This window comes from Prunus avium, chromosome 5 (genome assembly GCF_965620075.1).
Source record: "Prunus avium chromosome 5, drPruAviu1.hap1.1, whole genome shotgun sequence".
Classification (NCBI taxonomy): domain Eukaryota; kingdom Viridiplantae; phylum Streptophyta; class Magnoliopsida; order Rosales; family Rosaceae; genus Prunus; species Prunus avium.
Window position 1 is genome coordinate 22221395 of NC_142288.1, and position 25756 is coordinate 22247150.

Here is a 25756-nt window from a genome sequence, read left to right on the forward strand (position 1 = left end):
GTGGAATACCAAATTTTCTCAGATTCGATTGTTCAAATGACCATTCCTTCACAAGAAATTAGAAGATATCAATCTATAATCAGTGGCGCATTGTCAATCAATGTATTTTAGTAACGTTACGAACACCAACTTGTATATCAACTTTTTGTTACCAACTAATGTGGCATATGAAGACTCCCTACTGTTTTAGGGTTCTCTCCAATGTCACAAGGTGAGGGCAGCACTGACTTCCTAGTGTTTCAAGATTGTCGCCAATCTAAGGGCTACAAAATAACAAGGTAGATAAACATACTTTCTCTAGAGGGAGAGAGAAGAGGATGAAATTCTTCACACAAATAACAAAGGAAAAAGTGGGGATGCTTTCTATAGTGCGCACTGGGCATTCTTTGTGTTAGTGCTTTTTCCACATTGACACCATCATTAGACTACATACATGTCTTCCAGTTTTGGAAGTTTTATGGAAAACGTTCTTCCACTTCTTTCTATATTGAAACTGACCATGTGAACACCAAACAATGATGCCCTCAAATTTCTTATTGAATCACATCACATGTCTTTTAATCTGATGCAGCAAAATCCAAAACTTGCTTGTTACATCTTTTAATTGTGATTAATTTGTCAATCAAATCATGGTTATTACAATAAATTATGACCACACTTAAGTAACATATGCATAAAAGGCTTTGGTTAAGGCACAGCTAAGAGCAAGTCCAGCAGCACGGTTTTTGCGGGGGGTGGGGGTTTGGGCCAAAAATACGTTCGAGCAACAAAGGCTGGCCCGGGCAGGAGGTGGGGGCCACGAGATTGGGCTGGCTAGAGGGGGAGTTCAGCCTGAGTTCAAGCTCGGGTTTGCTGACGTTAGCAACAAATTTATTTTTTTTTTTAAATCTATACAAAAAATACAAAAAATTTCGGATTTAAAAAAAAAAAATACTTAGTCATATTTTTCATTTCCCACACCAAAACTCTATACAAATTTATCTCCTCATATCTCATGTGAATAGTTGTAGCCATGGCAATTAGTGGAAACACTACAAACTTTGCAAGGGCAGCCACTATTCACATGAATAGTAGCTGCCTTAGCCCCCCTTGCCATGGCGAAGGGCAAACTGTTGAAAGTGCTCTAAGGGAGTTGTCTTTAAGTTTTAAAAAAATAAAAATAAAAATAAAATATTAAACATTCTCAAAGAATGATACTTTGACAAAGATACAAGCTTTGGGGTGAAAAGGGTAAACTAACTTTATCTTCTCCACCCATTTTGTTCTGCATTCAAACAAGTCTCAGAAAGAAAAAGTACACAAACTGCAACTTCTATCTATCTATATATATATATACACTTCATTTTGCAACAAACCAAAAGACAAGGTTTGAGCAACTGCCATTGTTTTGTATAATGAAGTTGTGGAAGGTTCCCCTGACATCTCAGGTAAGCTCTCTCTTCCATTAATCTTCCTCTCCTCTCAACTCTACAAACTGTTTTTGATGCACCCATAAAAGCATTGCTCTTTGGAAGTTTTGTTACATGAACTTTTCTCTCTTCTTTTTCTTGTTGAATTTACCCTATTGGGTCTGCCTGCTTTCATCCAGAAACCAAAAAAAAATGCAGGCAATAATTACAGAAATCCCATCAGAAACTCTGTTTTTTGTTTTTTGTTTTTCTATGTTGCAGTTATCTGAGATGGTGATGGCAATAGTTGTTGTGGTTTTATTGGCCACAACAAAAGGAGTTAAAAGCCGCAAGGCCCGGGAAGATTTAGACTACTTTGAGTACTGCGCCATGAGTTGCAGAGCCCACAGTGCTTCCTTGGCAGAGTTTGGAGGAGTTGGTGATGGAAGCACATCAAACACCAAGGCTTTTCAGGCTGCCATCAATCATCTCAGTCAGTATCAATCTGATGGTGGGGCACAGCTCTTTGTTCCTCCTGGTAAATGGTTAACTGGCAGCTTCAACCTCACCAGCCATTTCACCCTCTATCTCCATAAAGATGCAGTTCTTCTTGCTTCTCAGGTTAGAGAATTTTTATGAACAATCTCTCTAACACAAATGGATAGTTGTTTACATTTGGGTCTTGTAAATGAAACTAAATCCAAAAGGGTGGAAGTAAAATGCATTCTTGTTGTGATCAGAATCATTTTTATTTGAAGGAAGAATTGAAAAAAGAAAAAAAAAAAGGGAGCAAATCCGTGACAGCATGCAGGACAGATGTGCAGAGAGAGTCAAATCCAAAAATAACCTTCCAACCACATGTTATTTTTCAAAATAAAGTGGTTGTTGTAAGATTTTTTAGGTCATCATTTTTGTGTAACATATGTTCTAGGTGTTCTGGTGCATCTAGTGTGCATGACGATGAACATGTTTTGAACTTTTTTTGGTTATTTTTCTTGTATTTTCACAATATTTCTAGGAGGAGAGTGAATGGCCGGTGATCGAACCACTTCCATCGTACGGTCGAGGGAGGGACACGGACGGTGGGAGATTCATCAGTCTGATATTTGGAACCAATCTCACTGATGTTGTAATAACAGGTAATTAACAAGCATGTAATGTAATTAAGTTATGCGATTGAAGTTGTTGTAGAGTTCTTTACCAAAAAAAGTAGGTGTAGAGTTGCTTACACTAGGTACATGTTGATATTAGGGGACAATGGCACCATTGACGGTCAAGGTGAATTATGGTGGCAAAAATTCAAGAAGGGAGAGTTAAAGTACACCCGACCGTACCTGATCGAAATCATGTATTCTGAAAATATCCAAATTTCCAATCTCACTTTGATTAATTCTCCATCATGGAACGTCCATCCTGTTTACAGCAGGTTCCTTTCTCCATCTCAGCCTTTTTTTCTTCTCTCTTATGTCAGTAAAAGAAGTAAAAAGCATCAAATTTGCTGCGGTAGCATGTATGAAACAAATTGTGTAACTCATAAAGTTTAACCTTTTTGAATTCTAAGATTTGTTGTAATAAAATGCAGCAATGTTCTTGTCCAAGGCATTACAATTCTTGCACCAGTGACATCTCCAAACACAGATGGGATCAACCCAGGTAAGCATAGTGTGTTTCATATACACTAGTTTCTTGTTTATCTGCACAAAATTTAAGGCACACTTTGCTGTCAAAAATAGTAGAAGTGCTTTTGAATTGCTAATATAAAACTATTTGCTGTCAAAAATAGTAGAAATGCTTTTGAATTGCTAATATAAAACTATGTTTTCAAAAGTTACGATTGCCAACTGCTAATTTTTACTCTACTATAGTTTTTCCATAATTATCATGCATATAATAAAGTTGATTTTGGTTTATCTTGTGTAGATTCTTGCACAAATACCAAAATTGAAGACTGCTACATTGTCTCTGGGGATGATTGTATAGCAGTAAAGAGTGGTTGGGATCAGTATGGTATTGCTTTTGGGATGCCAACTAAGCAGCTTGTGATCAGACGGCTCACATGCATTTCTCCATTCAGTGCTGTGATTGCACTTGGGAGTGAGATGTCTGGTGGGATCCAAGATGTGAGGGCAGAGGACATTCTGGCCATTGATTCAGAATCAGGAGTTAGGATCAAAACTGCTGTGGGAAGAGGAGGCTTTGTGAAAGACATATATGTGAGAGGAATGACTATGAAAACCATGAAATGGGCATTTTGGATGACAGGAAACTATGGATCACATGCAGACAATGGCTATGATCCTAATGCTCTTCCTGTGATCCAGAATATAAATTATCATGACATGGTTGCTGAGAATGTAACAATGGCAGCTAAGCTGGAGGGAATACCTGGTGATCCGTTTACTGGAATTTGCATATCGAACGTTACGATTACACTGGCAAAGAAGGCAAAGAAATTGCCATGGAATTGCACTGATGTTGCTGGGATTTCAAGTAGTGTGGTTCCGCAGGCATGTGGGCTTCTGGCAGACCAGGGGCCAATTAAGGTTGCAGCATGTAATTTTCCAGAAGAGAGCCTGCCAATTGATAATGTTCAAGTTCAGGTGTGCTCTTACAGGAGGAAGCACTGGTGATAGATTGAAACTTGTTTAGGAATTTGTTTCCGATGAACAATGATTGATTATATTACAAAGTTTTATTTAAAACAATCGAGAAAAAAAATTTAAAGTTAAATCTGACTGCTTGATGTATGAGACGTGGCATATTTTTAGGTTCCTAACCACAAAATGATTTATTGAAAAGAACAGATGAAACATTTCTAGCCAAAAATACGACAATGGATTATATATCATACCTCAATTTCCAGAGAGACTCTGTCAATCTACACCCTCATGGTGAGACGATTGTTTTCTTATGCAGAAACAAGTTCTCAAAACAGGGAGCAACAAAAACATCATCATGATAAACAAAATAATAAAACCAGATTAGAAGCAAACGATGATCTAAAATGTGCAAGATTTAAAAAAATAGAAACAAGAAAACAGCTCTTCAAATCTATTGATTTTATATGATCGGTGAAAAGAAAAATTCCATAACCAAGTCAGTACAACATCTAGAATTTTTGTGCCAAGCTCTAAATCATTTTCCCCAACCTCACTTCAATATTGCTTTGAAGCCTTAACAAATAACAACCATTCGCACATCAGTTACAGGGGAGTGGTGATTGATGACACATTTGTTACAAGGGGGGAAGTTCTTCATAATACATATATATCTACAGCCCAAACAAACGCATTTTCCTTTAGTGGGTTGGATCTGGATTGAACTTCACTGTTTCTCTCCAGATGAGCTCTTTGATGTGCTCTTCAGTGCACGATGGTTGCTCAAAATCAAAATGGAAGGGCCTGGCACAGACGGGCTCATCATTGTTATCATGAAGGGACGACAAGTATGGGTGACAAAGTGCCTCGTCAACTGCAAACAGATTAAAAACAGAAATCAGGAAAAATGGACTCATAATATGATCCTCTACTTTGAAATGAAACTCTTGAAAATTTGGACCCATTTCTCATACCACTAATGCGTCTATGGGGATCAAACACGAGCATTTTCTCTAGCAAATCCACAGCCCCAGGAGACATATTAGGGAATCTAGCAGCAAATTGTTGCCTCCGGAATTGTGGAAGCTGTTTTACATATCTTCGGGTATTATCGCTTCGAAGAAACCCAAGGCTAGCATCATCAGGTGAACCTATTAACTTTAAACAAAAGGAACAATAACACATTATGTTCCATGTACATCTTACAAGAATGAACATATAAAGGACTTTCGAATAAAGAATAAATAAGGATACGATATAAAAATGGTAAATTATTATAGTACAGGTGGCTAATTACGAAGGGCCCAGCACCATGTGAGATGATATGAACCAAAAGCATGTCACGACTATATTAGTACTATCAGTTTGACAATTTACATGATAATCTTTAGAACATATTGACAACCAATCTTTTACCATGATATCTTAGCACAAATTAACAGCCTATTGACATTAGAACTCAGGGAGGAACATACAAAGCTAGCATTTCCTGAAGGCTACAATAGCTGACCTAGTTGTCAGACAATTATTAATGACGAAGATACCCCAGGAATCAGAAGAAACTCGGGTGTTTTGCACTACGGTGGTACCTGTGTGTGCCCATTATGAAATATGTCAACTGAACTTGGTCTAGGCACTTTCTCTACCCAGCCACCTAGGTGATCAGGTGTGAATCCTTGCTCAAATGTTATGATTGGAAAGGTATTCTCCAGAGAGTGGGAAATTTAGGAGAGAGAAAGGGGTTGGAGACTGGAGGCAACTATCAAAACAGGTTGGCCATCCAGTTAATTTAACAAATGTCAACCATACATCAAATGAAAAACTAAAAGCATGCTTAATTAAATTTTAAGTTCATTTTGAAGTTCCAAAAGTAGTACCTCTGTGATAAGCCTTAGCTGATGGACATAATCTTTCCCAGGAAACAAAGGTTCTCTGGTCATGATTTCGCCAAGTATGCAACCAACAGACCAGATATCAATTGCAGCAGTGTACTCTGAACAATTAAGTAGCAACTCTGGTGCTCGATACCAACGAGTGACAACATACTCAGTCATGAAATCTGTCTCAGTTGTTGTTCTTGCTAGTCCAAAATCTCCGATTTTAAGGTCGCAGTTAGCATTAAGAAACAAATTACTTGGCTTCAGATCACGGTGCAAGACATGGGCTGAATGCACATATTTTAGTCCTCGTAACAGCTGATACAGAAAGTACTGCATAGGATACACAAAATATCAATTTCATGTATGACTTTAAACCCAAGCAAAGTAATGAAACCTGGTTGCAATATTATGAATTCTAAACAATATCCGAAACAAAGGGTCGCAATTTGATATTTCTTTATGAAAAAGCTGAGAAAAAACTTACAATAACAAAAATATTTAATAACACTTCAATTAATTTGTTTTGAACGACTTTTTTTTTCCTTTAAGATTAACAATAATCACAAATATTTAGTTTTACATGAATTCTCTTCAAGTTCAAGGTATTTGTATATAAGGTTCCATCTACCTCGTTTATTAAAAAATAAAAGTTCATATTCATCAAACTTACGAAACATGCCACTTAAAAACCTATAAGAACAGAGAAAAAAAAAAGTAATAGATTATATTATTAAGATTCCCTATGTAATCAAAGTATGCAAAAAGAAAAAAAGCAAAGAACCACAGTACATTGATAATTTGAACTATATAATCACAATGACAAGGTAAGAAGCCCCAGTGATAATATTGGTGCCAAACCTGACAATGATCATCTGTTAGTGGTTGGTCAGACCGAATGATCTGATGAAGATCGGTATCCATTAGTTCATAAACAATGTATACGTCATTGAAGGTCTCTTTTTTTGGTGGTCGTACAATGTCCTTGATGGAAATAACCTGTGAAGGGAATTAATGAGCTGTAATTCTGAAGAGACCCAAATAGAAAGAGTAATATATGCAGTACAACAGAAGGCCAAACCAGGTCTGGAATAGATAGTCATTAAAGAAAAACAAAACTATTTGCCATAAATGACTGATGGTGGGGTGCTGGTAGGAGACTTGGCATAGACTGCCCACCCCTTCTACAAGCTAACAGGAGAAAAGGCAGAAAATAACAGAATGCTGAAGAATAGTTTTCAGAGAAAACCCAGAGAGACAACAAAAAGATGCTAAACCCATCATACATTGAAGATGCAGTAATGTATCCTGCAGAATCATTAACGACGTACCAATATCAGCTGTCCTGTCTTAGGCTTGCTTTCAAGTTTCATCCAAAGAAAAAGACTTGCTTTCATGTTTTGTTATATTACTCTTGGATATAAAACTTACATTTTCATGGTCCATGTGGCGAAGAAGCTTGATTTCTCTTAAGGTCCTTTTGGCATCTATTATATTGTCAAATGCATTACCAATCTTCTTAATTGCAACTTCCTCATGTGTGTCTGCATTGACAGCCGCACTGAAAAGAAAGAAATTGTGTTATCCACCACACTGTATCCCAAAATCATACTTGTCAAGAAAAAGAACCATAAGGAAACGCTTTCCTCAGTATTACAAGCAGTCTTCTAGGCTAATCTGCTCTTCACAACACATGATGAGCAGAAGCAAGGCATGAAACCACGCATACAAACTTCATGAACAGCAAAGAAACAATTGCAAAGAATAGATGCCTAATCCAAAAGGAGTGGCTAATAAGCATCAGCTATATTAAAGAAACCAGCTCTGCTGTATGTTAGCATTTGTAACCAAACTCATATAAAAACAACACACACACAGAAAACAAAATAACAATATAATAAATTATTGAACCTGTTATGTACAATAAAATGCCCCTCCATTGAGATATCAAATGATTTCAACAACAAAGTACGAATTATATACAGAGTTCCTTCTTCCTCTATTTTGGGCATGTTTTCTGCAATATAATCTTGAATATCATCCGGACAAAGGAATATCACTCAAATTACTCAACAGACCAAACTCAACATAAAAACGTTGAAACCAGTTCTAAAGTAAAGCAAAATATACCGACAGAAATGTCAACAAAACCAAACAAAAGTAAATATACAAAATTAAAAGTGCCCCACATAGCAAAAGAAGCTAAAGATCAATTTTTGAACGTAGAAAGCTTACCAGACAATGCCATATGCACCTCTACCAATAGGCCTAATGGGAGGCACGTACTTGCTAGAGACCTCAAACAAGTTCCCAAACACATTGTACTGCGCGTATCGACCACCATGGGTGAGCTCCCTTTTGATTTTAGCATCCGTTGAAGAAGCAGAGCTCGACTCTTTGGCAGCCATGTTCAAACTTCAAACTTGAAACCAAGCAAAGGAAGCTTTTTTCTTTTAAGGGTTCAGAAACCCTGAAGTGGGTGTTTGGGGCTTTAATGGTGCCCGTGATTCTCGACCAAATTCAGCAGAGCATAGTAGGTGATTTTGGATAACAAGTAATGGGATTTGTGTGAAACTGTGAATGCAATACAATGCAAAGCTATCTGCTTTACACTTTACCAGAGAGCTTTTGAGCTTTTGATCTGCAAATGGTTTGCAAAATCCGTGACTTTTGAATGAGACTTTTCCTGTTTTCAAAATGGTTTTGAGCACGAAATTAGGAAGAAAAAAAGAATAATAAATAATAAAATAAAATTTGGGTATTATTTTTTTTTGGTTACATTGGAGGAAAGAAACCCCACTGGGGTTCGATCCTGGGTGCCATGGGGGGAAGGGGGAATCCACCACCACTGTGGTGGGAACCCATTGGCAAATTTGGGTATTATTTGGTACACACATGACTGCATCATCAAGCACACGCGTCTCTCTTGACTCTGACCAAAAGACTAGATTTTTCTGGCAGTGGCACACACAGCTGGAAGGAAGGCCTGATTGCTTACGACATGTCGTATGTGAGTCTGGTCATCTACCCTAGACAACATGTAGTGGAACTTGCCTGTTTTTTCTTTCTTAGACTTGGACTTGGAATTATTTTCTTGACGACTAACAATATTTAACAAGTTTGAAGCAATGGGAATTGGAAACTGTTCTTTGCTAGTGTTCAAAAGTTTTGCATTTTCACATTCATATTCAAATTTCTGACCCTTTCAATGTTTCCAGGGGATAATATTTCCTCACTCCAAGTCCCCCACAAACTTCTAAAATGATTGGTAGTGTAGTCCCTCTCAAACTTTTTCAAGTTTTAGGTTCCACTATCACCAACTACCCATGATATATTATGATGGGTTGGTTTATTAATTGCAAATATTGACAAAACAAAACTCTTTTGGGAAATATTGGCAAGAATAACCTTTGAGCTTACTGTCAGTAATAGTGATGCATTGAACTCAAAGATGAAAGATCACCATCAGTTCAATGAATTGTCACAGTTTCTTCATGTATTTGATTCATGTGCAGAGACAAAATGGGTCCCGTCTGCATGTTGTAGTGAAGGCTTCTTTTTCTGGCAACCCACATCACACTGTGTTTGGGCTTTGAGTTCATCAGCTGGCCTCCAGAAACATATGATGTAAGCCTGTATGTGAGGGCCTTGGGTTTCTATGGGCTAAGTCTGTTGTTTGTTTCTGGGCCTATGTCCCCAGGAATCCTTGACAAGGAGAGGAACTTGGCTTTAGGTAACTGGAGTCGTTATATGGTGAGGGTGTAATATACGGATTATAGATGTGGATCTTCATATTAGCCACATGATTAATCTGAATAGTAACTTTGCTTAAGTTTAATGAAATAATCTTATTGCTAATATGAAGGTCCACATGAAGGGTTCATATATGGCACCCTCATTATACAATTTCGCGAGGTAAATGTTGGAGTTAGATCTTTGGTGGAGAAAGACATTTGGAATTTTGATTTTGTAGGAAATATTTGTGCTCTCATAAGTGTTTTTGCATTCTGCAAGACATGTTGAAATATTTATTAGAAGTTCAAGTGCTGTCTAAGTTCCTCACAGAGTATGTACTTTTGTAAAATGTCTTCGTGTGTTACAAATATTTCTGAATGAGCACTTAGTAAGTGCTTTAAAAACACATTTTATGAACACTTTTAAATTTTATGACAAACGTTATTAGAAGTGCTTTGATTATAAAAAGTGTTCTTAGAGCATCTCCAACCGATATGTCAAAAGTGCCGCATAGACATTTAACAGCTAGAAATTACATCTCACATCACTCCAACCGAATTGTCAAAGCTGATGTGGAATGAAGGCTGGAGGTTCAGCAGTTACTTTTGACATCCCAAAAGCAAGATGTCAAATGAATATTTTATTAGTTTTTAAAGACAGCTGACTGTTACTTTCATTTATTTTTTTATTTTTTTATTTTTTTATTTTTTTATTTTTTTATTTTTTTATTTTTTTATTTTTTTTTTATCTTAAATGATTTGACTGTTACAATAATTATTTATTTGACATATTAGGTGAAGTGTAAAAATGTGTAAATATCAAATTATCACATCAGCCATCAAATTTAAATTTGATGTTTGGTATTTAACCTTAGGTCTTCCAAAACCAATCACAAACAGTTGGTGCCATTAAACAGAAAAATAGATCGCTGGAGCACCTTGTCCTCCTAGATCCATCTCCAATCATGGTAATATGAAATTTGCAAAAGGGCATAGCACAATTAGATGAAATTTACAAAAGGGCAATGGATTTGTGAAAAGTTTGCAGTCATATCCTCTGTTACTTTTATTTTACCCCACTAATACAGATAACAATGTTAAGAATATCATGCATTAAGCTTCAGAATGCCACGTACAACAGCACATCACAGATGTAGCAAAATGAGCCCCCAAGTGTCAAAAATTATGCATGAAGAGAAAGGAACAGTCTAGATCACTTGAAAGAAGCAAGAATTATCCACCTCATTCATTCATCACCGACTCACTTGTTACAATTTCTTCTGGAAATTTGCTGGGTTGGCAAAGAAGTCACAAGAACCTCCTCAATCAAACCCTCAACACTATAAAATCAAACCCAATTACCAGCACATAAAAAAGAAAAAGTAAAACACTGCAAATTTGTCATTCTGTTCTGTGTACGTGTAATATTCATGGCTGAAGAAGCTGCCATGGCAGACACTGAGACCTTTGCTTTCCAGGCAGAAATCAACCAGCTTTTGAGTTTGATCATCAACACCTTTTACAGTAACAAAGCTCATCAGCAATGCCTCTGATGCATTGGGCAAGATTCGGTTCGAGAGCTTGACTGACAAGAGCAAGCTCGATTCTCAGCCCGAGCTTGTTATTAGGATTGTCCCTGACAAGTCCAACAGGACCCTCTCCATCATTGACACTGGTGTTGGCATGACCAAATCAGGTGCATACAACATTACTTGCATTTTAAGTTATTTGAATTTTTTTTTTTTTTAAAATACAAACAATATTGGAGGAGGGGGAATCGAACTTAGGACCTCAGGTGCAGGGACATTACTTGCAGTACTGTTAGTTGAATTGTTTAAATTATTCAGAGGTTTGGATTTGAAATAATTGCTGGGTTTTTTTTTATTCTTTTTGTTGGGTGTAATTTGTGTTAGATTTGGTGAACAACTTGGGGACAATTGCAAGGTCTGGGACAAAGGAGTTTATGGAGGCATTGCAGGCAGGGGCTGATGTGAGCATGATTGGGCAGTTTGGTGTGGGTTTCTACTCTGCTTATTTGGTGGCAGAGACGGTGATTGTGACCACAAAGCACAATGATGATGAGCAGTGTGTGTGGGAGTCTCAGGCTGGTGGTTCTTTCACCATCAGAAAGGATGTTGATGGAGAACCACTTGGTAGAGGGACCAAGGTCACTCTCTTCCTCAAGGAAGACCAGTTGGAATTCTTGGAAGAGAGGAAGCTCAAGGAGCTAGTGAAGAAGCACTCTGAGTTCATAAGCTACCCTATTTATTTACTGGTTGAGAAGATTGTTGAGAAAGAGATCAGTGATGAAGAGCATGAAGATGGTGGGGAGGCTAAGAAGAAAGAAGAGGAGGGGGAGGTTGAGGAGGTGGATGAGGAGAAGGACAAAGAAGGGAAGCCCAAGAAGAAGAAGGTTAAGGAGGTGAGAAATGAGTGGGAGCTCATCAACAAGCAGAAGCCAATTTGGCTGAGGAAGCCTGAGGAGGTTTCAAAAGAGGAGTCTGCTTCTTTCTACAAGAGCCTCACCAATGATTGGGAGGACCCTCTTGCTTGGAAGCACTTCTCTGTTGAAGGCCAGCTTGAATTCACAGCCGTTCTCTTTGTTCCTAAAAGAGCCCCCTTTGACCTCTTTGACACAAGGAAGAAGATGAGCAACATCAAGCTCTATGTGAGGAGGGTGTTTATCATGGACAACTGTGAGGAGCTCATGCCCGAGTACCTTGCGTTTGTGAAGGGTGTTGTGGATTCGGATGATCTGCCGCTTAACATTTCTCGGGAAATGCTGCAGCAGAACAAGATTCTCAAGGTTATTAGGAAGAATCTGGTGAAGAAGTGCATTGAATTGTTCAATGAGATTGTAGAGAATAAAGGGCATGTTTGGTAGGCCTCACTATGCCTCACTGGACTGGATTGGACTAAATAACACTTAAAACCCATGTTTGGTAAGGAAGGGGATTAACTTAAATGAAATTCCATAGTCCAACAGTGAAAAAATAACCGGACTCGCATGTCTTACACAGCGAGCCCCAAATGCACTTCGCAAAATAGCACCATCGCTATTTCGAACACTCGAGTCCGACTGGATTTCCTTATGCCTTGAATCAAAACCCCACCACCAGAGACCCAATTGAAAGACTCTGGCAAAACCCAATACCCAGTGCTCCCCCCTTCTCCCCTGAATTTGTTCTCCCTCATGACCACCACCTGCAAGCCACACACAGACCCATCTCTCTTCGCCACCCCAGCCACCTGCAGAACCCAGAACCATCTCTCTTCGTCATCTCTGTCTGTACACAAGAGAAAAACACGAATCAAAAAGGGTTTAGGGAATTGGTAAAAGAGAAGAATCAGAAAATAAAGAAACCAGAAACAGAGAATAATGAAACCCAAAAAAGAGAAGAGAAAAACAGTTCCAATTCGTAGAAGTTCCAAATAGAGAAAAGCTGAAAAATAATGAAACCAGAAACAGAGAGAAGAAAGAAGGAAAGAAAGAGGAAGAAAAGAAAAGAAGAAAATGAGATCAGAAAGAAGAGAGAAGAGAAGAGAGAAAGAATAAACAATAAGGAAAAGAGAAAAGAAGATGCAAAAGTTTCACTCTCTCACTTTACATACAGACAAGTTAATGAAATGATGAATTGACCAAAAAATAAATATTATAATTTTATTTATTTATTTATTTATAGGTTAAAATTTTTAATTAAATTTAAATATTAAATATTTATTTTTTAGTCCGACAGAGCACCAAACATAGTTCTTCACTATTTTTACAATCCAGCTTCTTAGTCCGACGCAGCACCAAACGTAGGTCAGTACTTAATCCAGCTTAAGCCAATCCGAGCTAATTCAAGATAGTCCCAGGATTTAGTCATGTCCATAACAGTCCGCCGTACCAAACGAGCCCAAAGAGGACTATCTCAAGTTTTATGAGGCTTTCTCTAAGAACCTCAAGTTGGGTATCCATGAGGACAGCCAGGACAGGGGTAAGTTGGCTGATTTGCTCAGGTACCACTCCACAAAGAGTGGTGATGAGATGACCAGCTTGAAGGACTATGTCACAAGGATGAAGGAGGGCCAAAAAGAAATTTACTACATAACTGGTGAGAGCAAGAAGGCGGTCGAGAACTCACCCTTCTTGGAGAGGCTCAAGAGGAAAGGGTATTAAGTGATCTTTATGGTTGATGCCATTGATGAGTATGTTGTTGGGCAACTGAAGGAGTATGATGGGAAGAAGCTTGTCTCTGCAACCAAGGAAGGGCTCAAGCTCGAGGACGAATCAGAGGAAGAGAAGAGGAAGAAGGAGGAGAAGAAGCAGTCATTTGAGAACCTGTGCAAGACAATGAAGGACATTCTTGGGGATAGAGTAGAGAAGGTGGTAGTGTCTGATAGAATTGTGAATTCACCTTGCTGCTTGGTGACTGTAGAATACGGGTGGACAGCCAACATGGAGAGGATCATGAAAGCTCAGGCATTGAGGGACAACAGCATGAGTAGTTACATGGCCAGCAAGAAGATAATGGAGATCAACCCTGACAATGGCATAGTGGAGGAGCTGAGGAAGAGGGCTGATGTCAATAAGAACGACAAGTTGGTGAAGGATCTCGTGCTGCTGCTCTATGAAACTGCTCTCTTGACTTCTGGCTTTAGCCTTGATGATCCCAACACATTTGCGGGGAGGATTCACAGGATGCTGAAACTGGGTCTGAGCATTGATGATGATGATCCAGGACTGGATGACGATGTCGACGTTCCACCATTGGAGGAGAATCAGATGGAAGAGAGCCAGATGGAGGAAGTCGACTAAAAAACGGTGCCTTTGTGACACTAGCAACTTCTGCAGGCAGTTCGCTTCAGTCAACAAGTATAGATAGAAAAGTAGACTGGGTTTCTTTTCATGTCGTGTAGAGTGTATATCAACTTTTGGTATTTCGGTTCTTGGTTTTGAGTATGGTTTTAAACTTGTGGATGTTTGACGATAACTCCCTATCCTGTACGTATTCTAATAAAGACTCTCTTCATGTACAAATCTCAATATTTTTTTACAAGCTACTGAACGGTACCCATCCCTGTCACCGAATCTGCGTTCTCCTCCATCAAAGCGAGGTGGGCTACTGTTCACATCATCAAAACATCCACATTACATTCCAACCAATCAAAGGGTTCAACAAACGAACTAGAAAAGGAAGCACAAATTTGTCAAAGTTTACTTACACAGATCAGTTAAATAACTTCTTCCTAAATCTCTAGAACTTTAAAGTAAACCCGAATAAAAATCCAAGCTTTCTAACAAACTTTTCAATCATTCCGTCAAACAAACCACATTTTAGTCAATTACAGTATTGAATACAATCTAATTTCAAACCGTCTTGCAGAAACCCAAAAACAAAATGATTGTAGGAGCAGTTTTTACCAAATTAACGACTTCCTGTACAAATTACATGTGCATAACATCTTATCAGCTAAACCAAATAACAAAAACCAACAATTTGAATAGCCATTTACAATTAGAACAAAGAACACAGAAATCCTTTAAATGAGAACACAGTTACAAGTCGCTACCATATGGTATTCAAATAATCAAACCCAATTCGCAAAACACTCAAAGAAACAATCCCAGTAACATAAATCAATAGATCCAATAACCAATAAAGAAGATGAAACAAATCAATTACCGTGGGCGGTCACCAGATGGGCCCAAGGGGCGACCAGGAGGCTTGGCCTGCTTCTTCAGAGTTGCAGGGACAATCTCAGATGGGAGATTGAGGTAGTTCCTCAAAAACTCAATACCATCATTGGTCAGGTACCAGTAGTAGTGCATCCAAGCGAAAGTTCCTATCACATACTCCTTGGACTTGAAGCTCTACATCATTGGTCTGGGTGCTTTGCCAAGTTATAGTCCTTCTTTGCATAGCAAACTCCCTCTGTTCAAATTAAATTCAAGAAATTTTAACAAAACATGGAGGGTTTGGGCCCAAGAATTGTAGGCTGGGGTGAAAATGGGTCAAAACCTCAAGTTTGGGATGAGCCAAAAATAATTTTCAAGTCCAATATTTCCAATTAGGAAGGCTGAGCTAGTGTAGCTCACGAATAGGCTTGGGCCAACAAAAGCCCATCGGGTCCCTGCAAGACTTGTTTCATTTTCTTCTTCTTTTTTCAGTCGCAAAATCTTTCAATTATGAGACAATTGTGTCTCTAATAATGAGCTGTGCTCTTGGTATAACCGTTAAATACATTGAGTTTAGTCTCAAAACAAAAACATTTACATTTGCATACAATGATTACTTGCCTTGTGTGTTACGAACTCCCATAGAATACATGTGTTATAATTTAGGATTAACTACAGTAAACCTCCCAAACTATGGGGTTATTACAAACTCATATCCAATGTTTATTGACCAGTACACAAACTTCACGAAATCTTTCAAAATACACCCTCAGTTAGGTAAATCGTTAAAAATTTTGTTAACTTTTGATGTGGCGAAATAAGGTTCCTGTTTTAAGCTGATGTGGCATCCACATAGACTGAAAAATTAATAAAATATTCCTTTATTTTATAAATTAATTAAAAAATATTTAAATCAAATGTATAAAAAATAAAATTAGAAAAAAGTATCTCCAAAAAGAAAAAAAAAAAAAACAGCCAAACTTAATTTCACCCTAATTGTAGCCTCCCCAAGCCAAGGCCAGAAAATTTAAAACAAAAACTTTAAAATTAAATATATCTTAAAGAACAAAATAACAACAATAAACGTTGGGTATGAGTTTGTAATGACCCCCATAATTTGAGGGGTTTACTGTAGTTAACCTGCAGAGATGATGGATGATGAAGAAGAGGCGGGTTAGGGTGATATATGGTTTTCTAATAATTAATTATTATTTTTTAATCCTAATGATACCATTAAATATGTTAGCAATACATAGTTTGAACAAAGAAGCATTGTTGTGCATTGGTAAATGGTTGAGTAAGTGAGATGGAGGGCAGGGTTTCAAAATCTCTCGACTCCAATTTTAACATATTTAACCTAATCACCATTATATGTAATTAGAGGGATTAAGGAAACATCAATTGTGCGTCATATCAGTGAAGCACACAGCATGATCTCCAGTTAGTGGCCGACCAATAGTACAATTCCCATGTAAATCAAGCCTAATGGATACTTTTATTTTTCCTCTCAATGGTATGCAACTTTTAATTCCGAAAAAAGTCATATCATCAGATGTACATGGGTCCATGCATTTCAAAGTAGTTTTTTTCTACTTTTTTCAAACCTCAAATCATTTTTACTTTCTTACCCCATGAAGCTTGATTACATATGTAGTAGGCCATGCATTTACAAATTATTTATACGCACTCATGCTCATAGAAGAAATAGATGGTAACTTATCACCACTTGACAAAATGACAGCACAAGATTAAGAACTTTTCTTCCTCTTGTCAAATCAAAGATGAGCTCATTCATATTGTAATACGTGTTTTATTTATTAATATTATGTATTAAAATATAAACTTTAACAATATTACAATCAAACAAAGAACTTTTGATTAAAAATGAGTCAACATTATACTCAGTAAGGTGTGCATGTATAGCCAACACTTTAGGTACATGAAGTCGTATTTTTTGTTTTTGTCAAAATTAGGAATGGGATGAAGTCGTTGAAGAGAATAAATATGGTTGTTGTAGGTGAGAATTTTCCACCAAAACACATAAATTATATGCAACTAGTTATTATTTTGTGGTACTTTTCTGCCGAATATTGAAAGATGTGTCAAACTCGAAACCCTATCCCTTGTTTGGTTTTTGTCCGAAAACTCGGAAACTCTACTACTTAAACCATGGCCCAAAATGGGGCAGGGAGAGCTAGCTAGACATGAAAGGGGAAACAAGATTGCAGGAAATGAAAGGAGGTGGTACAAAAGAACAGGTGAGCCAGCCAGGATAAGGTTTTTCCCTTTAACGAAACAATAATTTCCAAAGTTATCATTTGAAAGTTTGACGAAAGAAACGTACTTCATCATGAGTTTCATTACTGTGAAATGTCTTATATAATGGTTGGTTCGTGCATGTTCTCTGGCACTAAGAATTTAGAGAAGAGAGAGAAGCGATTAATCAAAATCAAATTGCTCAATCAAGCATTATTGGACCACTTGTAATCTCTAATTTCAAATCATAATTATCGATAAAATATCTTAAGCATGAGATTCAACACTAATGAAAGCATGCATTGCCATTTATAAGAAAGATTCAACCTACATGATGAAACATCATCCTATTTTAGTAAAGTGTTGTAAAATTTTCAAGGCTTTAATTGTTAAGATGTCTCTCTCCATTGACAAGGAATATTGTTTTTGGTTAGTATTTTTCTCTTCGTTTTCTAAGAATACCATGGGCTACGAATGTAAACAGGCACTAATACTAAGTTAAATGGAAAAGCAAAACCATTAACACCACAAGAAAAAAGGATCAAATGAAGACCATAGTTCAAACTTTGCTGCTTGTCGCATTGCATTGCCTTATTCATTCTCTTCTGTTGCCAAACCCAAATTAAATAAACATATTAATTGCATGCATTTGCTTATGTTACCTATAGAGCTCACTTTAAATTCACAATCCATCAATCTCACCCCAAAAGTAATATAAAAAAAACAAACTCTGTACTCAAAAGCCTGGACCATTTCGAAAAGCTCTTCCTAGAGAGAGAGAGAGAGAGAGAGAGAGAGATGCATGGTAAGGTTAGGGGGGGACAGCAGTGTACTTTGTTGTTGTTCACACACCGCCATTAATATCTTATAGAGATGAAGGAAAGGAAGACAGTAGGGTATTAGCTCCTGCATTTGATGAAGCGGCAGGCTGTGCAATATTATGGTGTTCTTCTTCTCCAACAAGAACTGTGTCCCAAAATAGATAGTTAGAACACTGTTGCTGGGACACAACCCATTCATTGAGCTCCTGCCTTTGCATCAAGCACTCCAAGGCCATCTGATGATCTCCCTCCTCATCAAGATTAATGTTACAAGATTGATGATGAACTTGATGATCAATATTGGGCAGCATGTTGTTGTCCATGTTCTCGATCAACGGCGGCAAATAGTTGGTGTCCATGGTAGCGCTGGTAGCACTTGTTGTACTGAATGACATTGCCGGAGGCGGGAAGGCCTGGACTTGATGCTGGCTCAGATTCCATGGCTCAGATGAGCTCAAACCCGCCCCGGAGACCATGTCCTGGAAAAGCTCTGCACGTGCACTGTAATTCTCTGGAGCTGCTTCCATATTGGGACTCGTATCAAACATGAAGAGAGGGCATGTTGAGGAGAATAGGGTTTCTTGATGAGATTGGGGCTTTGGGGTTGGCAAATCTTGATTTGCAAAATCTAGTTGGTTTGAGTTGATAATATAATTACCCATCTGGGGAATCATATGCTGAAGATGATCAGCACTAGAAGAAGGACTTATTGTGGTGCTTGAAGTTGTGGAAGGCTTTCTAATCTTCTTTTTGATCCATGAATTCCAATAGTTCTTGATCTCATTGTCTGTTCTTCCCGGTAGGTGGCTTGCTATATGAGCCCATCTACAAAATCAATACAGTCATGCATATATAATTAGTAAAAAGAGTAATTAAATTAAGAGTGCAAATTAAATTAATTAATTAAGTTATAATTAAGATTAAAATTATGTTTTGTTTGTGTTGTGTTCTGATTTCAGCTGATGAAATCTTCAATGCATGCCAACCTCCGAAGTTGACTTCTTAACGTCTGTCAGTAAGAAAATGTAGGTGACATGTGGTTTTGTACTGTATCAGTGATGAAGATTGTTTCTGGAGAGCTACATATTTAAAACATAAAACCAGACATATATATGTGTGTGTGTGTGTCTGATCGCGAAAACTTGTTTTGAAAGTTTGTTTGTATTCAGTTAGAGGTCTATTTCACTTAAGTTGTTTCCAAACATCCGGTACCAATTAATTTATTGTTGACAAGAATAAACGTGACCATTATATAAGATTTTAATTAGTGAAAGCATTATGAATCCAAGCTTCAAAAGCACTTCTTCCAAAAGCATACTACAACAACAACAAGACAACCTTCAAACTTACACGTTCTAAGAGGAAAATAGACCTCCCAAAACCCAATTAACCATGTTTGAACATGGCAATGACTTTAAAGCTTCAAAACAACTTCTTTTCAAGAGAAAAACAACAAAAAGGATAAGAAAATTTACGCGCATTCTAAAAGAAAAATTAGGCTTTTGCAAAACCCAATTAAGCATGTTTGAACGCGATGGCAATGCGTTAAAATTTGGAGGCTTAAGATATATGCCATCAAGAACTGGTTTGGATTAATTGGATGGAAAGACTTCAAGGTTTAGGAAAAATAGTAGAAGGTAATTAACTAATTAATAATACAGGTGTTTAAGTTAACCTGTTGCCTACAACACCATGGAGGCTAATAATCAATTTCTCTTCTTCTGGAGTAAACCTCCCTCTTCTAATATCAGGCCTCAAATAATTAATCCATCTCAAGCGGCAGCTCTTTCCACACCTTTGAAGCCCTGAAACACAAAACAATTAAGCACCCTCTTAATATTATTAGGAACAAGCTGATTAATTAGGTCATAAGTAGTAATTAACTCACACAAGGGGAGAGGGAGAGAGAGAGAGAGAGAGAGAGAGAGAGAGAGAAGGGTGATGACCAGCTTTCTCAGGGACTTCACTCCAGCAGCCATAGCCATGGGTGGTGATGTATCTGATGAGCTTCTCATCTTCCTCAGGGGACCAAAGGCCTCTCTTAACCTTCTGCTGGTTGCAACAAGAATGGTGGCCCATTTTTTGCTCCTAATTCTCAATTTCTTGTTAACCTTTCAACTTGATCAATTCTGATATATCAGAATTGATATGAAACTAGCAAGCTATAGCTAGTGATCACCAAATGGGTGTTTTGCAAGAGAATTGGGTTTTTCTCTACCTCCTTTAAACTCCTTTAAAAGTAATATAAGTACAGTGAAGCTATAGAGCCGACATTAATTAACCTGATGGGGTCCGCACAAGGGGGAAGCAGATTTCCATGTAACCCTACAATGACATTTCATCAGCTCCTCCTTCTTCTTTATATATAATTATCTTATTCCATGGTTTCTTACTATTTTCTACGTACATATTTGTGTATTGTGTGTAACCAACTTCACGTACTCTCCAAATCATCATGTTGATGCTGGTGGTTCCACACACCTCGCTCCTTTTTGGTCTGCTACTGTGAAGCATTTAATTTATCCTAGCTTCTAACAATATCTCACCAATCAAACTGTGACATCTCAGGTTTATATATATCAAGCTGAAGCAATTTTTATGGGGGTGGAATGATTGGGAGCAAGAAGGCACTGTAACTCTGTGTGCCTTGTTGGTCATGGTCCATGGAGAAATGTATTAATGTGTTGAAAGTTTGGCAGAAACTGATAAAATAGGCAATTCACGTGCTAGTTCCATGGCTGGCAAAAGGGTATTTTCATAACCTGTAAAACGTTTTGGAAAAAAACAAAACAAAACCTGTAAAACGTATAACTGTTCGTTAGTGTAATTAATATGATGTATAAGGCATTCATTGTCCATTCTATTGTGATTAACAAATCTTTACCATGGACATGTTACAATTGAAATTGTTCATTTTCCAAATCACCATCTAAAGATTCATTAATCACAATAGAGCGGATAAGGAGATATACCGTACACCAAGTGTTGTCCTAGAAAAACCTACACTCTTTTAGTCTGCTTAAGCATTGAGGGAGAGTGAAATAATAGTTTAGGATTATGATATATAGGTCGAAAGTTCGATTTCTCCAATGTAACGAAAAAAGAAAACTATAAAAAATTATAGTAAAATTCAACCTTCATTGAAATCTCAATCCTATATATATATATATATTTTTTTTAAAAAAAAATTAACGCAAATATTCAAACATATATATATAATGCATGCATCATATGTTCTACAAAACCATCTTCATTTGCATAGGACACATTAACTAACTTGATTCATAAGATAGATAAACTAAATTATCAATGCCCATATTGCTATTTTTTTCCTTTATATCAACGTTACTATTTAATTGTAGTTCCTCGTTGTTTCACACCTAATTTATAATAATGTTTAGGCAAATAATACTATTATACTTATTACTTAGGTTTCAAGTATTTTCCCTAATTATTTTAAGAAACCATAGTGTATGAGGACAAAAACAAAAAATTAATAGTAGGATGTTTGTATAGTACTTGTAACATATACTTTTTTCATAAAGAATATAAATATTCGCCGAACCTATAGTAGCACGAGCTTGTAACTAAGAATGGCATTAAAGTGATTGGTTGCTTTATGGAAATTTTCTCACGTGAGATATAGTGGTCTTGGGTTGTTCACATTGGCATTGGTGGGTGAAGTCGCACAAAACACACCCCCTACCCTCGGGGTTAGTAGGGTCCCCCAACTACAAAGGATGGGTAGCAAAAAAGGGGGAAAGCATATAGATATTCATTCCCAGGGCTTAATTTAAACAAAAATGATATAGGAAACATCAGCTATTCTGGTTTAGTTAGGGGACATTGGAGTCCCCGGCGAAAATGAAACCACTCAATTAATATTCTGATTTTCCTTAATCCTTACTTAAAAATTAATTTATAATTTTCTCCATTATTAAACTATTCAAAGCATGCATGCATGACGTCATCTCAAAATGAATACAAATTGGTGACGACGGCATCACGTAAATTTCAAATCAATAGACTTTGAGAAGGACAAATAATACAGTGATTAGTACAATACATTGTATTATAATTAATGAGCTTGACTTCTTTTTTCTTTTTTTTTTGCTTTATTAACAAGGAATGAGCAAAGATCCATCGTAGAGTATGAATAACGTCTTTGAGAACATAATTAATGAAGTAATTAACAACAACTCCTTGATTAGACCCACTCATATTACTTTTTGACTTTGGGGGTTTACATACCTAAGAAATTAATCACATATACATCTCTCATTTTCTACAAGGCCATTGACAAAAACCTTTGTTTGTGGCTGCTTTAATTACTAATTTACATGATGCACGATTGTCTTAGATCTTTCGTCAGATAAGAAATTTGCAAGTACTTTGGCATTCTTTTTGCTATTTGGAAACCTATTGCTTATGACTATTAGGGTGTTTTAATAGAAATATGGTGATTAACTTAGTTTTGGACCATGAACATGTTGCCAATATACAAATTATATAAGTAGAATATTTTTTTTTCTTCTTCAACATAGTGATACTTTAAACAACTCTAATGTACAGGGATGGGGATTGTGTAATCTAGACATTGTCTTACAGATCGAACCAGGATGTGAGCGGACACACTGCATTGACCGGCCAAACCCACATATGCAGATAATTAGAGTTTAATCCAAACTTGTTTTGCGCCCACATTGTCACTTCTATGCTTGGGCAATAAGCTCTAATAAGGTGAAGGATTGGATATATTAAGTCATAATTATCCTTAATTTCCCTCTCGAATATTAATAAATTACATACTTTTAATTGCCGACTCACAAAGCATTAATATAATCAATCTGAACATATATAAATATATATATATAAAGAAAATGCAAACCCCGAATCTAAAAAAAGATAAAAGACAAGAGCTTAATCAATCTTTTGCAGAAATATTTTAACACAGAAGCGTGTTAGGGAGACAAGGTCCTTGTCTTGGCTGCGATGAATCCAAACGATTAGTTAGAACGTGGAACACAAATTTAAACTTGCGCTATGAACCTCAATAGGGGTATTTCTTTGTGTAGTTTGATAAGGCGTTTTCAACGTTTTTATACGTAATTTGATATAAAAATATGGAAAGAGATCATCAAATAGGAAGTGATCCAGTACTGAAAGCGAGCGGGGTGATGCAAATCATCCACCACATTTGATGTGAAGAGATAGGAAGTGACTTTTGCTTGGATGGATCGCAAGCTAAAACTTTGAAAATAATATATTTGATTTACATATAAATCATGTTTTTTTTTTCATTAAAAAAAAGAGGACCCTTTGGGAGAAGAACTGAAAAGGAGCAATGATTATTATTCTTAGCTTTAAGGAGGAGCAATGGAGTGGCAATTGGGCCTACCAATGGGGTTTTTGAGTGTGTAGTGATTAATTAGTGAGAAATTATATTGGGACTTTGCCTTTATAAGCATGGTTGGTTAACTCATTAAGTCATGGATGAAATGTCTCTACCATAAGCTCTTTCGATTACTTAAATGTATTAGGGGTCCTTGTTATTGCTCTCTCATCTCTCTCTCTCTCTCTCTCTCTCCCTCTCTCTCTCTCTTTAATCAATATTATAAAGATAATAATGACATGATCACTTATACCCTACATGATGAATCTTTGTATGGGCCACCCCTTTCCTTATATGTCAATTATTGTTGGCCAATCTTACCCCAATTTGAATCCATGTACCCCAACCCCTATTTCCAACAATGGAAGTTTTGGATATGTTTGGTTTCATTCTCTTTAAAAAAGTTGCAACATGATTCACATGAACATGTCAAGAATTGGATTAATGGGTAATAAGGTTGATTTTCCTGTTTAAAACTTGCACAGATTAATATGGATCTTGAATTGTTCCATACTGTACATATTTTTGAAAGAAAAGAGGGCAAGAAAAGAGTTCCAAGTGCTTACTTAATTTTTGGATAAAGGGTTACTCTAAACCACTCTAATACACTAGGAGGGTGATGTAACTGGGGTGTAAGGGGGCAGGCACACTAATTTTGTCAACCGGCCTAACCCATGTCTACTTTGGGTGATCATATATTTGTGTGTACATTAAATGTAGATGGTTGCTGGCCATAAGTGAAAACCACTCTAATACACTAATATTGAAAACCTCAATATTATCTTCAAACAAGTCCATAACAGCACCTGCTACATACATAACAAAAGATATATATGGGAAAGAAGCAGCCAATCACCATTATTGGACAAAGGGAAGAAAATAAGAGGGGAAGGAAAAAGTTCTAAGTGCTTACTTAATATTTGGACAAAGGGATACTCTAATAATACACTACGAGAGGGATCCACCCGGGTGCAAAGGGGCGGGCACACTGACTTTGCCAACCGGCCTAATCCACGTTTGCTTTTTGGGTGATCATTTTTTTTTTTTAAACAGTGAATGTATATGGGCTGCTGGCCTACAAAGCCAGATTGGGCTATAAGAAGCCTAGCAACGGGAACCCATTTCCACTGAAGTGGAACGATCTACTAGAGTAAGCCCAGAAACTGGAGCCCATTTCCACTAAAGCCTACAATACAGTCTGCAAATTACAATTTACACTCGCAAAAATTTTGCCCCGATAACTGCTTGTTACATAACGCTATCTTCTTTGATCAAAATAAATGAGGTTTAAAATAGACAATTTTTAAAAAAGTTTTGCTGAGAAATTTGTTGATTCATATGATATAAATGATGTATGGGTGTCGAAAATACTTACATGTCATTTTATAGGTATAAGTTGCAACCATGTATCGCCTCGCTGCTAGCACCGCCATTCTACTACTACCAACTTACCATAACTTTCACTGCCACCACCATCAACACATCGAACAACCATACTGATTTGTTAACCAATGCCCTATAAAGATTCACTTTAAATTAGATCATTTTGTATATGAGTTAAACATATATATATATATATATATATATATGCATGTTAATCCAAGCCATGAAATCTAAATGAACCTAGGCTGGAATCTCAATGGACTAATAATATATAAGTTATGACAAACACCATCCACAAGGTTTGGCAATCTCCATAACAATAGTTTTTGTCATGGTGGCCGGCTAACCAGGAGTTGTTGCTAATACTAGCTTTCTCATTAGTTAATAATAATTTTTTTATTGGGATCTTAAACATCGCCATTAGTCGAACACCCCACGTTCACCCAAGATTTTAAAATTATCAAAATTAGTTACCCAAGCTTGATCAACATGCCGTGATATTTAATTATATATCGACCAATCACCCTCATGAGAATCAGGGTGATCTTGTTTAAGACAAAATTGTTAGTTATGAGTTCCTGTATTTTTTTTAAAGCTCAAATTTGTCCTCCAGTGAGTTGTCGCTGTTCTTCAATAGTTGGCCTAT

General features: G+C 37.0%; 3 protein-coding genes, 1 long non-coding RNA gene and 1 pseudogene across 6 annotated transcripts; 2 read left to right on the top strand and 3 right to left on the bottom strand.

Moving 5' to 3' along the window:
- The first annotated feature begins 1238 nt into the window (after positions 1-1238).
- LOC110762475 (Pectin lyase-like superfamily protein) lies at positions 1239-4118 on the top strand. Its single transcript, XM_021965122.2, has 6 exons — positions 1239-1427; positions 1671-2009; positions 2407-2527; positions 2640-2814; positions 2971-3041; positions 3309-4118. Exons 1-6 carry the CDS (start codon positions 1395-1397, stop codon positions 4016-4018), a joined length of 1449 nt encoding a protein of 482 aa, XP_021820814.1. The 5' UTR covers positions 1239-1394; the 3' UTR covers positions 4019-4118.
- A 312-nt stretch (positions 4119-4430) lies between these two features.
- Positions 4431-8582, bottom strand: LOC110762476 (mitogen-activated protein kinase 4-like). The gene is made up of 6 exons (XM_021965123.2): positions 8098-8582; positions 7294-7423; positions 6724-6861; positions 5863-6195; positions 4960-5143; positions 4431-4859 (listed from the first exon to the last, which is right to left on the bottom strand). The coding sequence occupies exons 1-6, from the start codon at positions 8268-8270 to the stop codon at positions 4687-4689; spliced, it is 1131 nt and encodes a 376-aa protein (XP_021820815.1). The 5' UTR covers positions 8271-8582; the 3' UTR covers positions 4431-4686.
- A 2099-nt stretch (positions 8583-10681) lies between these two features.
- On the bottom strand, positions 10682-15543 carry LOC110762500 (uncharacterized). 2 transcript variants are annotated; one of them, XR_015835888.1, is made up of 3 exons: positions 15266-15509; positions 13724-14704; positions 10682-12883 (listed from the first exon to the last, which is right to left on the bottom strand). It is a non-coding gene; the product is annotated as an uncharacterized LOC110762500 (long non-coding RNA). The 2 variants fall into 2 exon arrangements; XR_002527558.2 differs by having other exon boundaries at positions 12535-14704; positions 15266-15543.
- On the top strand, positions 11027-14397 carry LOC110762499 (heat shock protein 83-like; annotated as a pseudogene). Its single transcript, XR_015835887.1, has 3 exons — positions 11027-11292; positions 11510-12471; positions 13495-14397. The product of XR_015835887.1 is annotated as a heat shock protein 83-like (transcript).
- Positions 15544-18057: 2514 nt separating the features above from the next.
- LOC110762498 (uncharacterized) lies at positions 18058-20568 on the bottom strand. The gene is made up of 3 exons (XM_021965147.2): positions 20282-20568; positions 20011-20140; positions 18058-19160 (listed from the first exon to the last, which is right to left on the bottom strand). The coding sequence occupies exons 1-3, from the start codon at positions 20412-20414 to the stop codon at positions 18380-18382; spliced, it is 1044 nt and encodes a 347-aa protein (XP_021820839.1). The 5' UTR covers positions 20415-20568; the 3' UTR covers positions 18058-18379.
- Positions 20569-25756: the final 5188 nt, after the last annotated feature.